Source organism: Lathamus discolor, chromosome 6 (assembly GCF_037157495.1).
Source record: "Lathamus discolor isolate bLatDis1 chromosome 6, bLatDis1.hap1, whole genome shotgun sequence".
NCBI lineage: Eukaryota > Metazoa > Chordata > Aves > Psittaciformes > Psittacidae > Lathamus > Lathamus discolor.
In genome coordinates, this window is record NC_088889.1 from 82,463,276 (window position 1) to 82,479,339 (window position 16,064).

Here is a 16,064-nt window from a genome sequence, read left to right on the forward strand (position 1 = left end):
ATCTTTTGACATCTTACTTTACAGTCTGTTAATTCCTGATTCAGAATGTATTTTTGGACCCTGCCTTTTTTATCCTAATCGAAGACACACACAGTCTTAAGTCAGCAAATACTGAACACACTCCTTGCGGTCTGACAGATGGACTTTGCCCCTCTTGTGTGCTCGAGAGGGAACTGAAATGCACCTTGACCTTCCTACTTAGTCATGGAAGTGCTGAACAATTCCCATTTAGAAAGACATGGCAATAAGTGATCCAGATTCCTATTACAGCTTTGCCAGTAAAGGTTACCAGTACAAAGCAATGAAAGATCAATAACAATTAGATAGAAATAATCACTAGTAGCATGCCTTCCTTATATGAAATGAGGGCAAACCTAAAGAAGTCCTGGGTCATTTGTCCTGCTGAGTAAAGCCAGCAGAGAGGATGGTGAGAGCTATGTATAACCAGGACTGAAATAATTTGCCAATTACTTTTGTGCTTATTCCTTTTGCCAGTGTTCTGATGATGATTTATATCAATAGTCAATTCCATTTCTGGGGAGGTTTTCATTGCACAGGAACTCAAGGTGCTTTTCAAGCTTGCCCAGATTATAGATAGGGAAGCCATGTCATCCACTGCTGATTGCAGCTGTCTCCAGGATAAAGTATGGCTCCTTTACAGTAGGCTGGAGCCTCATGAAACACTGCAGGGAGGAATTGCAAGCAGTGATAGTGAGTGGAGGGTTCATTTTCATACCTTCCTGAGCCCCCTCAAAACACTGTAAGTCAGCATCCAGTTTAAATCACCGAAAGGTGGATAATCCTCCGGTTTATGATTCACATCTCTCTTCATACTATGTTGTCTTTCTAGGCGTGTGCATATATACACTTCCTCTTTCCCTCTCGCGCTCTTGAGTATGTCTAACACAGTAATGGCAGGGAGATATTTGGGCTGAGCACCTTGACAGTATTCCCTTTGCTGTTAGGGCTAAAAGCAGCATGAAGTTAGCTGATAGTGCAGCCAGCACCCCAGCTCATTTCACACTGCTGCAGGCACTGCGAGGAAAGCCTCTACGGCTTCAGGTCACATTTGGAGTCAGTCCGATGCTGCCACCCGCAGCGGCCCAGGAGCCTGTTGGAAGAGAAGCTGCCTCACACGCTTTTCTAACAAGGCCTCAGAAAGCCGTGCCCCCGCTGCAGACTGCTCTGGTACCAAGTTAGTTTGCTTATCAGCATTGTCGTTGGAAGCCACCCTAATGTGTGATTGAGATTTAATCCATTTCTTCCATCTCTAGACATTTTTACTCGCTGCTGCCAAGAGACAATTTACTCAGCCTGTTTCAAGGATGTTGTAAATATTTGCTGCTGCACAGATATAAAACAGGAGGTGTCTGACTTCAGAACAGAAGTCAGATTGTTGCTGGTACTGGCTGCAGAGCTTTGCTGCGTGTTTGCTCAGTTCATCACTGCTGCCTCTGTTTGTACCCTGTCTTGTGTTTATTTCCCAAGCTCGAGATGCCCTTCTGGGTGTTGCTTGTTTCATGTAGTGGAAAGTCCTTCTTGGTGAGCTCCTCTTAGTGCCCACATCTTGAGATGTGGTAACTAGCGTGAGGAGTCAGTCTTAGCTGACTGGACTGGGGAGGTGTCATAGTGGCTGGTTTTAAATGTGTTGCAAACACACTTGTTTCACAGTTAATGCCAGTGCTGTAAAGTAGGAAAATATTTAATTTTGGAGCTCTGAATAACGTTTTTAGTTACTTATGCGTCCATATATTGACAAACATCATTGAGATGTTTCTGAGACTGCAGCAGACAATTGACCATAAAGGTTAATTATTTGAAACTACAACTACAGTGTCTTTAAATCCAAACTGTAGTTGAAGGCTTCCAGACCTCCCGATGAGAGGTTTTTCCTGTTTGTTTGACCTTTTTTCGGTTTATTTTAATGATGAGGAGAAAAATCCACAGGAAAAGCAACTTCAAGTCCTTGAGGAATGTGGAGTTTATTTCCTAAAATAAAGGAGACGTAAAATGGGGACCTGCTGTCTTTGCTGCAGTGCCACCTTACAGAGCACTGCCCTTGGAGAGTCGGTTGGGAATCAGATCTGTATGCAGGGGATATCTGCTGGGGACTCGATCTATGTGCGGGGAATGGAGTGGGACATGAGCTAGCCGTGCCCGGCCGCACAGCACCCTCTGCTGTCCCCAGGCTGCTGCTGTCCCGCAGCAAGCGAGGGACCCTGCCATGGCCAGGCCGCTGGAGGGACTCATCCTGTTGAAGGCAAAACACCCCAAAAGGGATGAAAATGAAAGGACAGCCGATTTGGAGCCATAGCCCATTTCTTGAGCATTGTTTATCCCAGCCAACAGTGCTGCACCCCAACAAAGCGTGTCTCTGAGTAGCACTTTTTACCCAGAAGAGCTAGTAAGGAAGGGGGGTTTTCTGGCACACAGATGTATCTCCTAATGAGCTTCGAGCTGTGAATATGTTCTAAATGAGCATGTATTCTTAGTAACATTTTTGTATGTTTCAGAGTAATCAGAACAGCCTAAGAATATTTGATAATGTGTCACGAACACATTTGAAATCTCTTAATGTACAGTGGTGAATTTTCTAGTTGAAATGAATGCTTCTTAAGCCATTAGCCCCAAGTAAATGGAGATTTCATGTCTCTCTTGTGTAACTGATGAGCATGTGCCTTTGCTGTTTTACAGATACTACCCCATGGGCCATCCAGTTTCCGTCCACCTTTATTTCCTTGCTGACCGTTTCCAAGGCTTCCTAATCAGACACCATGCAACCAACCTGGCTGTCAGCAAACTGGAGACTTTGGAAACCTGGGTGATGCCCAAGAAAGTCTTTAAGGTTGCAAGTCCACCAAGTGATTTTGGAAGGTTGCAGTTCTCAGAGGTAAGTATCTGTATCCGTGCATGCACAATGTCAGCAGCCTCAGGAGGGGTTGCATACTACTTCAGCAGCCTTTGGAAACTGTGTTTCCCTGTCATTTTTAGGTGAGAGTGGCTCTCTAGCATAATGTACATCCTCTTCATCGAAGGAAATCGGGTTGCCAATTCTTACCTGTAGTCGACGTTCACTTTTTATGTTAGTGTGTTAGTGAGTTTCCTTACTCCCTCTTGTTTCAAGAACAAACTGAAGGTATTTGATGTTGTAAAAGGCACTCAGTAACTTAAAAATGTGACTGTGATTGTTGTGAGTGCTGTGAGAGACACCTGGGATAAAATGCCGTGTTTCTGCAGTTCCAGATGTGAACGGGGATGTGGGAAGCGTTCCTCTGGAGTATACTGAAAAAACCCTCATAAAATTAGTGATAGTCAGGCACCGCTGCCACATGTGAGCTGAATACTGATGTTGTAACACGAACGAGAACATACAGCAGTGGCTGAGATTTCCCACAAATCCTGTTGTTTATTCTGGGAATTTGTCTCAGGATCTGACACAGAGTATAAAAAATGTACCCTCAAATGTATCAGGGAAGTTGACCACTAATGGAACCCGACATCTGTGTTGTGGTTTAAGGATATAACTGTCTGAGCAGTTAATTTCATGATTTTTCTTGTTAAGCCACAAATTTCAATTAAGGTATAAAATTGATTGAACAAATGTGTTCCAGTCATTATGGCTAAGTCCATAAATTACCATCTTCTTGGGCAATTAAGAAATGCCTAGGTAGGATTCAGTGTTTTGGTGTGCATGGCAAATCCATGACACTAATATGCCATTAAAGAGATGAATGGAAAGCGTGTTTCATTTATCAATGTGTCTGATGGTAGGCTTGCCATTTCGTGCAGTGATAAATGGTCATACAAGCTTTAATTCTTGTGATTTGTAGGGGTATTGCTGCTGTTTATTTGGTACTTCTAATCTCACTTTCATTCCAATGCCTGTTCTGGGTCCTTCCTTTGAAAGCAGTCAGCCTGGCAGCAGGAAGAAGGGTTTTTTGCTAATTGTATGATTAAAAAAATATATATTGATCCCAGTATTCTGGAACTCAAACAAAAATACATAAAGAGAATATATCTGAATTAACATTGAGTTGTAGGGAGGAAACAAACCAGGGACCAGAATTTTACTCACTGTCCCCTGCCCCAGTGCACCTTTTTCCCCCAAACAAAAACTAGTCCTACAGTAACCATAAGCCTCATGGACAGATGTCCCCGAGCAGCAGTGCCTGGTGTCAGCCTCACCTGGCAGGAGAGCGGTGCCATATCGGTGCCTGTTGGCTGCACGGTGTCCACAGCACTGTGGAGTGTGTCACCCTGCAGGGAGGATCCGCAGATCCCGCGGGACTAATGAGCTGCTCTTCACAGCCTCATAGACCACGGCTGGTCTGTAAGCAGCCCTGCAGGAGCTGCTGCAGCAGTGAAGCTGTGTGAGTGCAAGCATAGGAAGGATTTAATCACTGGTGAGCTTTTTTCAGGCTGAGGAAACATTTTCTTCTATTTGAAGCACAAAAAAGAATTTTGGTGGTCACGTGCTTGCTTTCATCATTTTCTCCTCACCTAAACTCTTAAATTGCCCTCTCCTTTCATAGATTATTCGTATTTTAAGAGACCAGGAGGTACAAAGTAAATTATTTAATCATTTCTTAATTGTTTATTTTACTTTCTGTGTTCCCCTGCATCTCTGCCTCTGTGCCACGTTATTTTCTCAGTCACTCTGGTATAAACCCAGCATTAACCTCTTCAGCTTCGGTGTGGCTGGAAAGCCTCTGATCTGCTACTGCTTACTGAAATGCCACTGCTTTGTCGAAGTCCAGCAATTGTAGGAGAAACTTGGCAGTTCAGCTAAGATGAGGGCGTCCATGTTCACAGGTTAAGCACCAGAAAAGAAAACTGAGATTCATGCTTACTGGGACATTCAGCTGCTGGTTCTTTAATGACTTTCACCCCATGATCTGGCAGAAATTTAAAGCTGAATGGGGCCCTTGTTGCTGGGAGCTTCCTTCCCTCTTCCAGTTCACACCAACAGGGCCAGCAAGAAGAGCACAAATGTGCTGCATGGAATGTTCTCCTGGGTGTGTTTATGACCCTGATGCACAACACTGTAGCGGAGATGACATGATCTCTCCAATCAGCCCTTCCTGCCCTCTGCCCTTTTGCTTTGCTTCTCAGACTTTGCTTCCCAAGTAGCAGGTTTCACCATACTCCATGTAAAGACAAGTGGGAAAAGAAACTCAGCCGGCTGGGTTGCCTGACAGCTAGTGGGGCCAATGATAACCTGTCAGTGGCACACAGCTCCTGCACTGTGTGCGAAAGAAAACAAACTTAGAGGGGATTCAGGGGAGATGATTTCCTAGCATGAAACTCCCACACCTCCTAAAATTGGCTCGTGCACAATGCGCACAGTATGCATCCTACCAGCTTGGGTTCAGGCAACTTGCACGTGGAGAGCAGAAGATTGATTTGCTGTACAGTACTAAAAGTCTCAGCTCACAGTATATCAGCTGAACGCGAAGTTCATTTCTGGTCTTCTTAAGACTTGTGATTCATCACAGAGAATAAAATAAACTAGGTGGCAGGCAATTAGTGTGCATTGTGTGAACCTAATGGTCCTGTTTGTGGTGAGCAATGAGACACAAACCCATAATCAAGGCATAATTTATCTTGGGAAAATTTTATCTTGGGACTGAACAGAGATAGAAACAGAAGTTTTAATCCAATGATAGAGTTCCAGCTTTCCAAACGTATCCTGGGCACAGTGCCTGCTCTCAAAGCCCAAAATAATGGTGATTAAAATAATGATGTGGAAAATGTCAGTTTCTGTGCCTCATCCCTTCATAATTTATCAGATATTCTTTAGTGCTTGAGTCCATCCTATGCTTTGTGTATTCCATTTGAAAGTGAAAGCCTACTTACAGTGTTTTAGGGGGCTATGAAAAATACTGTAGGACCATAGTATCTCTTGGCCTGTAAAATGAGACACCTCAGTACAGGGAGCTCAGCTGTGTAGAGTTCAAGGGTAGAAGTACAAACCACTAACTAGTGTTTTAGGTAAAATCCCCTTTAAAATACCGTGCTTCTAAACCCAGCTCATCCTGTAAGCTGTGGGAACGTGTGTCCCAGCTGGAAACTAGACAAAAAAGGCAGATGCTGTAAATAGATGTGTGCAGCTCCCTGCCTGCACCTTTCCAAAGTTGCCTCTGGTGCACATCCCCAGGCAGGGTCAGCACCTTGCCTGGGTCAGAGCTGTGCTCTGGGTGTGCAGGGTGGTGCAGGGTGTTGGGTGCTTTGCCTTTACAATGCTGAGGGCCTACTCTGGGGCAGTATTTTCTCCTTGTTGGTTTTGTGCTGCTGTTTCAATGGGCCTGCACACCCTGACAGGCTCTCATGGGAACTGTCCCTTCCCCTCTTCTCCTGTCCTTTGGCTGTAACTTTGGTTTACATTAGGGAATAACATGTGTGCACAAAGCTTAACAATCAGCCAACAATTCTGTACAAGCTTTCCCCCAAAACAACCTTTGCTTTTCTGCAGAGCACTCTAATAAACCTTTGCGCATGTGAACACAGCTCAACAGCTTTTGTGCAGCCTGGTATTGAGCAATGTCACCTGGAGGTGGGAGCATGGGGATTTTAACTTTCTGATTTCTTTTGCCAGGGATGAGAGACTAAAGAGAGAGAAACAGTGAGATGCCAGGGATGAATGCTTAATTTCTGAGGTTGAAGTAAGCTTTCTCCAATGAATTCTTAAGTAAGAAATATTGAATGTGGTGGAAAGTGCTTCCTGACAGGCTTTTCTTTGCTCAGGAGGAGGGCGTATGTTTGTTTCACCAGTTGTGGCTTTATTATTTCCAGGTCCCTTGAGCTCTAGTAGGTGTAACATGGCTGCACTCAGTGAGGGTTGGTGGAATAGATAATAAGATCTGATCAGGAAATTTTCTTTCTCAGCTTATTTCCATACTTATTCAGTCTGTCTTGTCAGGAGGGTACTCACTGACAGCTCCTCCAGGCACTCGATGCTTGGGTCTGATATCTGAGCTACACTGTCTGGTTTGATTAGCTGGTGTGCTAGGTGAAATACCTCTGAAATACCAGTGATTCTGCTGTGTTGATTGCAGAGTAGTGGAAGGCTTATTTTGTATCATGTTCTGCAGTGTCATAGTCCAGCAAAAAGAATTCATCTGATGACAAATGTATTTAGGATGGTCGGGTTTTATTCCACTGGCCTTGTAGCCTTTTGCTTGCAGTCCTCCTGTAATTTGTCTGCCAACCACAGTGATTTATTTAGAAGGCACTGGGGCCTGGACAGTTTCCAGTACAGTTATCAGGGTAATAGGCACCAGGTAATTGTTCTGTTTTAGGGATCTGGGGGGATTTTGGCATTATATTGGAACCACTTACTTACTCTCATGAAATGAAATGAAATCTAGAAGAAAAATCTCTGAAGCAAATAAGCTATAATTATTTGTAATGCTCTTAGGAAGCCAGGTTCTGACCATGCCTGTGTAAGGTGAAGATCAGGGACAAGGACACCTTTTGTGTTGGGGAAATCTTCAATATCCACATATGCTGAAAGAGGGGATCTTGTCTGTGTGTGCATGGGCCTCGGGAGACTGCTTGAGAGAATCCATGGTTTCTGTATTTGGAACAAATCGACTGCTGAGTCATCTACACTGTTTGTTTGGAGATTAAGGCCAGAGAAGACCTGGAGGGCTATGAGGCGTTTCAGTACCAGGCTGGCCAAAACATCTGTATGTCTCTCCAAGGAATGATGTCAGATGTTTGCTTGCCAAAACAATCCAAGGGGTTCTCCTGTTCTTCACTTCAGATGAGGTTCCTAAAATCTTGTTGTGTTTGATATTGACCACTTTTGATTTGAGATCATGGGAACAGGAACTTGTGGGACAGGCAAGGTGGGCGCTTCCTCCAAAAGCAAATATGCCGCCAGCACTGCAGTCCGCCAGGTTGCCTTCTTGAGAATTGATGGAAGTGGTTCATTAACAGGCAGCTTCATAAAGACATGGTAGATATAGTACTGGGATAGTAAAGTCTTTCAGTTGGCCAAAGAAGGCCAGTAACTACATTTTATGCTATCTGTTCAGAGGTGTGTATTTTCAGTAGTGCACAAGTGTTAATGGTAACAGCTTGTGGTTTGTATCATCCTGTGGGTTAACCATTAAAATTCAGATAAAGAGCATTGAAATACGAAAGCTGCTAGGAAATAAGAAAGGTCCATTAAATATTTACACTAGATTGTGAATCAGCTGCTTTACTGTTAGTTAGTGAATAAACAGAAAAAGTGTCACTATTACGACAGTAAAAAGAGTTTACCAGAAATAACTCCCCACATCAGGCAGGAAGGGAGTGCAATGACACATCAATAGATAGATCATAGTAAAGGACCTGGTGTGACTTATCCTGAAGTCCACAAAAGCCTTTTCTTTGGTCTTAGCAGTAACCGTGTACGTCTGTATTGCAGGGTCCATCTCTCAATGTATAATATATATCATTTTCATAACCTGGTATGTGATGGGTTATATTTTTTTCTGTGCACAGCCTGTGTTCTGTCACTAGTCTTGGTCATTTATTTGACTGCTTCCATGTGGAGGAAAACAAGAGCTGCTATAGCATGTTATATCACGCTTCAGTTAAGAAAACCTTTATATCAATCAAAAGTGGACACTTGGCCCCCCAAAATAAGCCTTGCAATCAAGGTTGTCTCAGAATTTGTGTACACATTGTGATCATAGGTCATGTTGCCATCAGCCTTTATATGCATGTGTAACTCATGTCATTTAAGAGATATTTGTGTGTCTTGAGAGCCCTTATTTGACCTAAGCATCTAGATACTTACAGAGATTATTTAAGATTGCTTACCAGCAATGTGGTCTTTGATTTCAGATTGGCACCGAATGGGACGCCAAGGAGAGGCTTTTCCGGAATTTCGGAGGACTCCTCGGCCCAACAGATGAGCCAGTTGGGATGCAGAAATGGGGAAAAGGCCCCAATGTCACCGTTACTGTAATTTGGGTGGACCCCGTTAATGTAATTGCAGCAACGTATGATATTCTGATTGAATCCAGTGCCGAATTTACTCACTACAAACCTCCTTTGAATTTGCCCCTGCGACCCGGTGTTTGGACGATAAAAATTCTGCACCACTGGGTACAGGTAGCTGAAACCAAATTCCTCGTTACTCCTCTCACCTTCTCTAACCAGCAGCCTATCAAGCAAGGTAAGTTTTATTTGGTACATGAACAATACAGTTCTTCTGTCTGTATTCACTGTAAGTGTGGCTGTTAAAAATGAAGTAGCACTGTATTGGAAAAGGAGAAAAGAAAGGAAATTTATAGATACTAAATCAGAAAAAAATGTTGCACTAAGACAAGGCACAGACTGTATCCAGTCTGTAAAACACAGCCACTTTGAACAACAGGCTATTTTTATCTTTTAAATATGCACAGTTCTGAATCCAGAGAACTTCAGACTCTCAATAATCTAACAGCTATTGTAAAGCCATCATTTAGAAACAGCAAGAAAAATGGACCTTTCTTTGCTGCTTTTCATTCACATTTGCTCTAAAGAGTTACAGATGTTGAAACTGTTATCTTGACAAAATCTGTGTGTTTAACGATAAAAGCATTAATACACAAAATGCTGAATTAGAAGAAATCACCCTCAGCCAGAGCGCACCTGACACATTATCAGGTGCAGGCCCAATACCTGCCAAAACCCATTCAGCACATGCCAAGCAGCTGTTATTACAGAAATACCTATGGATACCATGATCCCAGTAAGTATCAGACCCACACTGACACGTTTTCAGAAAGCAACCATTTCCTCTGCTGCCACAGCAGCCATCAGCCATCCAGGTCAGTCCCGGGCTGCTCATGTCTGCAAGGCTCCCAGCAGCAGTGCACAGCGGCACAGGCGCTGCCAAGTGCTTGAGTCTTCAGCCAGTGCTGAGGACAGTGGGACAAGAGAGAATGCTGTGTAGCCACACCTGTTTTCTTATTCAGTAAGATCAAAACAAGTTTGTTGCTATGAATATCTTTACTGTTCCTCTTAGAGTGCTTCCATCTGTCCGGTATTAATATTCATAAATTTAGACATCTTAAATTTGCTTGATCCATGAATGATCCTATTAAGGTTTCAGAAGTTTTTCTTCCTGACAAGGAGGCAAATAAACTGAGTCAGGCACTTACCTTTCAGCACAACGTGCTGCTTCTGTAATGCCAACAGCACCAGACAACTGCTGAGAGCTAATGCAGCCCTTATCTTGCTCAACAGGAGCTTGATTCTACACGTCTCAGCAGAAGAGCTAACGTACTGATTTCTTCTTCTGACATTTGGTGGCATCATTTCTTAAGCAGAAACTAAACCATCAACAACCTGCTGCTGTTATTAGCTAATAGGCAATGATAAATTGTAAAGAAGCACCATGTGTAGAAGGAATACATTTTTAAAGTTCAAACTTCAGCCTACTTCTAAACACAGCTGCTACTGACTGGAACTTAATGAATTCCGTGTTCTTTTGTAATTTAACAATTAAGGTGTAAATTCAATGGAAAATGTGGCATGTAGCCAGCAACCTTGCTGCCTTTCCCTATAATGTGAGAGCCCAGTGGCAGTTAGGCATATCTCAGACGACCATGAGCCCACACTTTATGGTGTAAGGCAAAACTCCCTCTGCTCCAGACTCTGAATTTCCATATTGCCCATTGATAAACTGGGAGAAGATCTGGCTCGTAGTTTTTGTTCAAGAGCCCTGTTCATTCATACGGTAACTAGAATCTACTGCAGGAATGAAATACAAAGCTTGGGAACAGTACTACATAGGAACAAGCCTCAGGAGTGATTTGCTACTGGTGATGTGTATAATCTCCAGATGTCTGAGGCATGAAGGTAAAGAAGAAAATTAATTACAGGGGCAGACAGTGGCACTCCACTGTAGTTAGAGTTGTATTTACAATGCAAATTCTTGTTGTTCGGGTTTTTGAAGGCTTTCTGTCTCAGTGATGCTACTGTGCTCTGTGCAGGCAATTGTCTTTTAGCTTTGATTTCCAGCTTTTGTCATTTAGTTACCACTTTATTATTTAAATATATTTTCCTCTGCCAAATAAAGGCATCTTGAGAGTATGACAGGAGAATTAGAACTTCTGAAAGAACAGTTTGTTACTGTTGTAAACAATGCAAAAGCTGCCAAAAATCTTGTAAAATGAAGGAATAGTATTATTTCCTTGTCTTAACAATGCAAAAAACCCATGCATCAGACTTAGCCAGGAGTTGTCAGCAGAAGAGGGGAATGTGTTTTAGTAGGGATTTCTTAAAAATGTTCTTCCAACCATCCTCCCTCACTGCACAGCCGCACTCCAGTAAAAAAAGGGGAAAAAAAGCTATGGCTCTTGTCAGAAAGATTACCCTGAAAAGTAGTTTGCTATTCCAGAAGCTTTCTGAATGACTGATACATTTCTTACCACTTTGCATGTCATTTTTTTGGTAATGATTCGTCCTGCTCTGTCTCATGGACTCCAAATGTAGAAACTGGAGCCCATGCAGCTACACACATAAAAATGTGCCCACAGTCTTGTAATTTGTTTGTGTCATTCTAAACAGCACTTACACAAACCTGGCAGTGGCACAGCTGCCACTAAAATCTTGTATCTTGAGAGCATGGACATGACAACAATCTCTGTTTCCTAAATCATTACTTACCTACACATCGCTTCAGCAAAACAAGGAAAAGTTGCATCACGAAGGGAGCCACATCCCTTTCTTTTGAATACTCAAAGCCAAACATGTTTGTTCCTGTATCATGACTCTCAAAATTCATTATTACAATTCAGAATTACCAGCAAAGATATTTTGTTTATCAGTTTATTAAAACCAGAATACGCAGCCAGTTTATTCATTTTTCTGTTCCCATTTATGTGTTAATTTTGGTCTCAAGTCCCCGTAAAGGGAAATCAAGAACAGGTTTTTTCTTTGAAACTATGTCCAGATGTGCATAACTAACAGAATGTAAATTGGTTTAGAAACACAGATTCATTGACCTTTTCAAAACCTGGATCTATAAGAGATCAGATCTTACATGGAATTACTGAGTAGGCTGGGAGGTTTGGGGTATTTCCACTGTAAACAATGCTTCCAAAGCTATTTCAGTGAAAAGTCTGTAATCTAAAGTTACTTATTCTTTCTTGCTCCTCTTCCCCCTCCAGTCATCCAAATCTGCATCTTTTCTCTGGTTTGAGTTGTGTCACTGCTCTGCCTCCAGCAGATCGTCTGGCTTGAGAGTGCCTTCAAGTTTGCATGGTTGGAGAAAGAAAAAAACAAAAGGAAAATTAAATGAATTTGTGAGATAAATCATTTGGAGACTCAGGTTCACTTGCTCCACCAGTGTCTCTTTCCCCCTATGTCCTGCACAGCCAGATTCTCTTCTATTCTTCTTCTAAGTGGCGATTTTAAGTTTCTAACCATATGGCTGAGTGTGTTAAAGCCAAGTCCTCTGTGCTTATTGTAAGGACATGGGAGGACCAGCAGAATGCCCTAGGATTAAAGTGTGCCAAGATGGAGAAGGAGCATAACATGGAGGACACAAAATAGTGAGATCAGTAGATCACTAGCAGTGATAATGGACAGGAATGGAGGTTTCTTGCTGTCAGCTTTAGGCAGCCTGAATTTAAGCACAGTTTGGAGACTTGAGGCCAGATGTCCAGGTCCCCTGTGTAGGGACTGGAGTAGCAGAGCCAAAGAACAGGTATAATTCAGAGCATTTAGCCAGCAGTTCATAGACTGTAGTCCAAGGTACCAGGTAGATTTTAATTCTTAAAATAACATCATCCCAGTTTCCCACCCTTTTGTGCTCTACAAAGTCCACGTGAAGCAGCCATGCCAAGTCTGATCACACACATCTCCCAGGGGCACTAAAAGGGGCAGAGAAAAAGCCAAAGCAATTTCATTTTTAAATTTGAGTTTATATCCATGGCAAAGTTTCCACAGTGCTTTCCCAGCTGGAGTGACGATAATGCATTGTCATGCATTTAATGTATAGTACCTGTTTCATTAAAGCTGAATAGATTACTGTGAGCCAGTGGGCAGATTCACTTCTGGGGTAGAAAAAGCCCCAGTCCTTAAGCTGATACTAAACCCAGGAATGAAAACAAGTAAGTAAATAAATGAATGAGTAAAAGCCTTCTTCCTTCAAACAAGGAGGGCAGTAAAGAAAACCATCCTCCTTCTTTGCCTCAAGAGAGACCTTTCCTGTTCAGTTCCTAGCTTGATCACATGCCCTCATGTGAGGTTTCTGATCTCTGTTGCTCCACAACAGGCCAGGGACCTTAACCACCAGCTTCTGGTCCCTCTGCCCTCTAGCTGCAGCCACCTCTTTGAAAGGCTTGTCGGCATCAGCAGACATACCACAATGCATGCGCACATCTGAAAGGCCTTTTAACCTAATCCATATTTATAGATCATCTTAATTAAATATATACTGGGAAACCTTTGTTTTGCCGTTGGTTGTTTGCAGTGGCTCAATCAATTCTAATTGCATCTATACAGATTATAAAGTGGGTGGCAACAAGTGTCAGAACTGCTGTGATTTCTTTAAATTAACCAGAGGTAACATGACATGTTCTTGATAAATGCAGCAATAGCAGCAGGCAAGTGCAGGACTGCAGCAGTATAGACATGCCCTGGAATCGTCATTCCAAGAAAAACCCTGAAGACGGGGATTTGCTTCGCAATTTAGTTCAGATCCAGTTGACAAGGAGTCGATTAGCTTCACAATGAGCAAATGCAGCACTGTCTTGTTTGCTGCAAGAGAAAATAAACAAAATGTCAATAAAAAATTACCTGTTTGCCAGAGGGTTTCAGCACAATTCAAGTAAGGAAATAGAGCTGTACATTCTGTGCTGCTTTAAAGAAACCACAGGTCTAGTGCCTTCATGTGTACCGAGATAGATAACCACATTTTTCATTCCTTAGCCCACTCTCTGTCTAAACTCATTTGTTTTTTTCTGCAAGATGAAGAGCAAACCCACACAGCAGTGCTGATATCCCAGCATGTGTGGCTGACTATAGGCTGTGTATATAGCTCAAAGAAGTTATAGCAGAAGTCAGTTGAGAAATTAAGTGCCCTCTCAGAGTGAAAAGCAAATAAAACTGGGGGACAAGAATAACTTTTTATTATTTTTTTTTTGGGGGGGGGGAACCCAGTAATTAGTCATGATTATATCGCTGTCATTTCTCCTTTAACGCAAAGAGGAATAGCCCACATCTGCCATGGCTCAGATAAACTGCATCCTCCTTGCTTTCTCCTGACAACTTTTTAACACAGACTTGGAAGCTCCAGGAGAGGGTTCTGGGTTGATCCTCAGCTTTTCCAGTTGATAGTACACGTAGCTCTGCATTCATATTGTTGTTACCCAGCTCTTTGTAGGACATACAGACACCTAACTTGGAGTGTTCGTTCTGTTGTGGGCCAAACAATCTCCCAGCAGTATCTTGTCAGGGTTTCATCACATGGAAGAAGCATGTGGGCAATGGTACCCTGTAACACACTGGAAGCCACAGTGTTTTATTCCCCTTAGTACTGTCCTCAGCACTCTTGTCTTTTCCTATCTGCTGATATTTGTGTGTGGCTTTTCAAAAATGTTTCTCAGTCCCATTCCACTCTCTCATACCTGCTGCAGGCCTTTGCAGCACAGCCAGGTCTGGAGCAGAACACAGCGGTCACTTAGTGGTGCTGAACACAGCAGGGATGTGTTGGTGGGAGAAGCACAGGGTGTCTGGCACAATTACAGCAATAGCAGGGAGGAGGAATTTGAATGTGATGAAGATGCTGAGGTTATCACCTTTAGCAAAAGCAGCCCACTGATCTTAAGGAACACAGATTCAGAGATGATGATCTCCCACTGCATTGCCAAGCACTGGGTAGTTTCTGTAGGTTTCATTCCTTCCAGTCCTGATAATCCACCAAGTCCTGAAGCATGGGACATGTGTGAGATTGAGCCAGAGAGAAGAACAACTTCCATTTCATCCTGTTATTTGTCTGGAAAAACATCTCTCGTTTTATGCACTAAACACATGCACGACAGGCTGTAATTCAACAAGCTCTCTGAATTGCCTGTTTCAATCAGATAATCCTGCTAGCAATGCCAACTCTTATTTGTTTGGGGATTTTTACTTAGAATGTTCCTATTTAATTAATATGTTGACAAACAATCTTCCATATTTAATTGCTTCCAAAGGAGGAAATTTAATCATGTGTACTTGTTCTCTTTCTTAAACTGCAGTGCTCTGGCAGAGCACGCTTCTGACACGTGTGCATGGAATAAACTCAGTTTGACTAGAGGTTATTGTGGGTATTTACCATTTAGAATAAAAAGAGGGGATTAGAGGAATGTAGAACAGTTAGGTAAGTGATGCATAATGGTGATGGGAATATGCTGAACTAATTGAATTGGGGTTTTGAAGTAATGGGACTTGCACAGTATTCGACATTAAAGATTTCGCAAATTTAACAGCAAAACTTCAATTAAATGTCCCCTTTCCCTCTAAATAAATGTACTGATTTATTGCCAGTGCTTGAGATGCTGACCTCTGTGTGGAAGAAAGGGCTCAGTGTCAGGCTGCAATGCAAGCAGCAAGGACATGTGGAAGGAATTGTAGCCGTGAATATGTAATTCCTGGCCCCTAAATGCTATCTGAGCGCAGTGACTTTCCTAGCCTGGAGCTCCCTGAATGGGCCCATTTTGTGTTCTAGACAGTGTGTATGTTGGCAGAGATGAACTTGTCCTCTGTGCTGCCAGAGCAAGGATGCTGGGGAAGTCAGCTCAAAACAGAAAGAAATGGTTGAACATTTACCCCCCAAGAGGCACCCAGGCCCACACTGGTTTTGTGAGCAGCCCCGTGGCGCACTCACAGACCTGAAGAAGTCAGCCAACCTTAGAGGAGAGCAGTCTGACCCACCGTGTCCAATACGAGTTGTTTGAAGGCGTTATCACAGCCTGGAAATGATTTTTACTGCAGTATTACATTAATGGGGCAATGTATTGCATTTTGCTGAGCTAGAAGAGTTACTGTAAGGAAAGCAACCACAATGCAAAGGAGAGCGTCATTAGGAAATG

General features: G+C 42.8%; 1 protein-coding gene across 6 annotated transcripts in view; it reads left to right on the forward strand.

Annotated features, from left to right (window-relative positions):
- Positions 1-16,064, forward strand: part of XYLT1 (xylosyltransferase 1) — a 205,275-nt gene that overhangs the window by 180,463 nt on the left and 8,748 nt on the right. For all 6 annotated transcript variants that reach the window (XM_065684209.1, XM_065684210.1, XM_065684211.1 and 3 more), the window contains 2 exons: positions 2,695-2,890; positions 8,839-9,172. In XM_065684209.1, the coding sequence (XP_065540281.1) occupies positions 2,695-2,890; positions 8,839-9,172 (530 nt within the window). The remainder of the gene's footprint in view (positions 1-2,694; positions 2,891-8,838; positions 9,173-16,064) is intronic.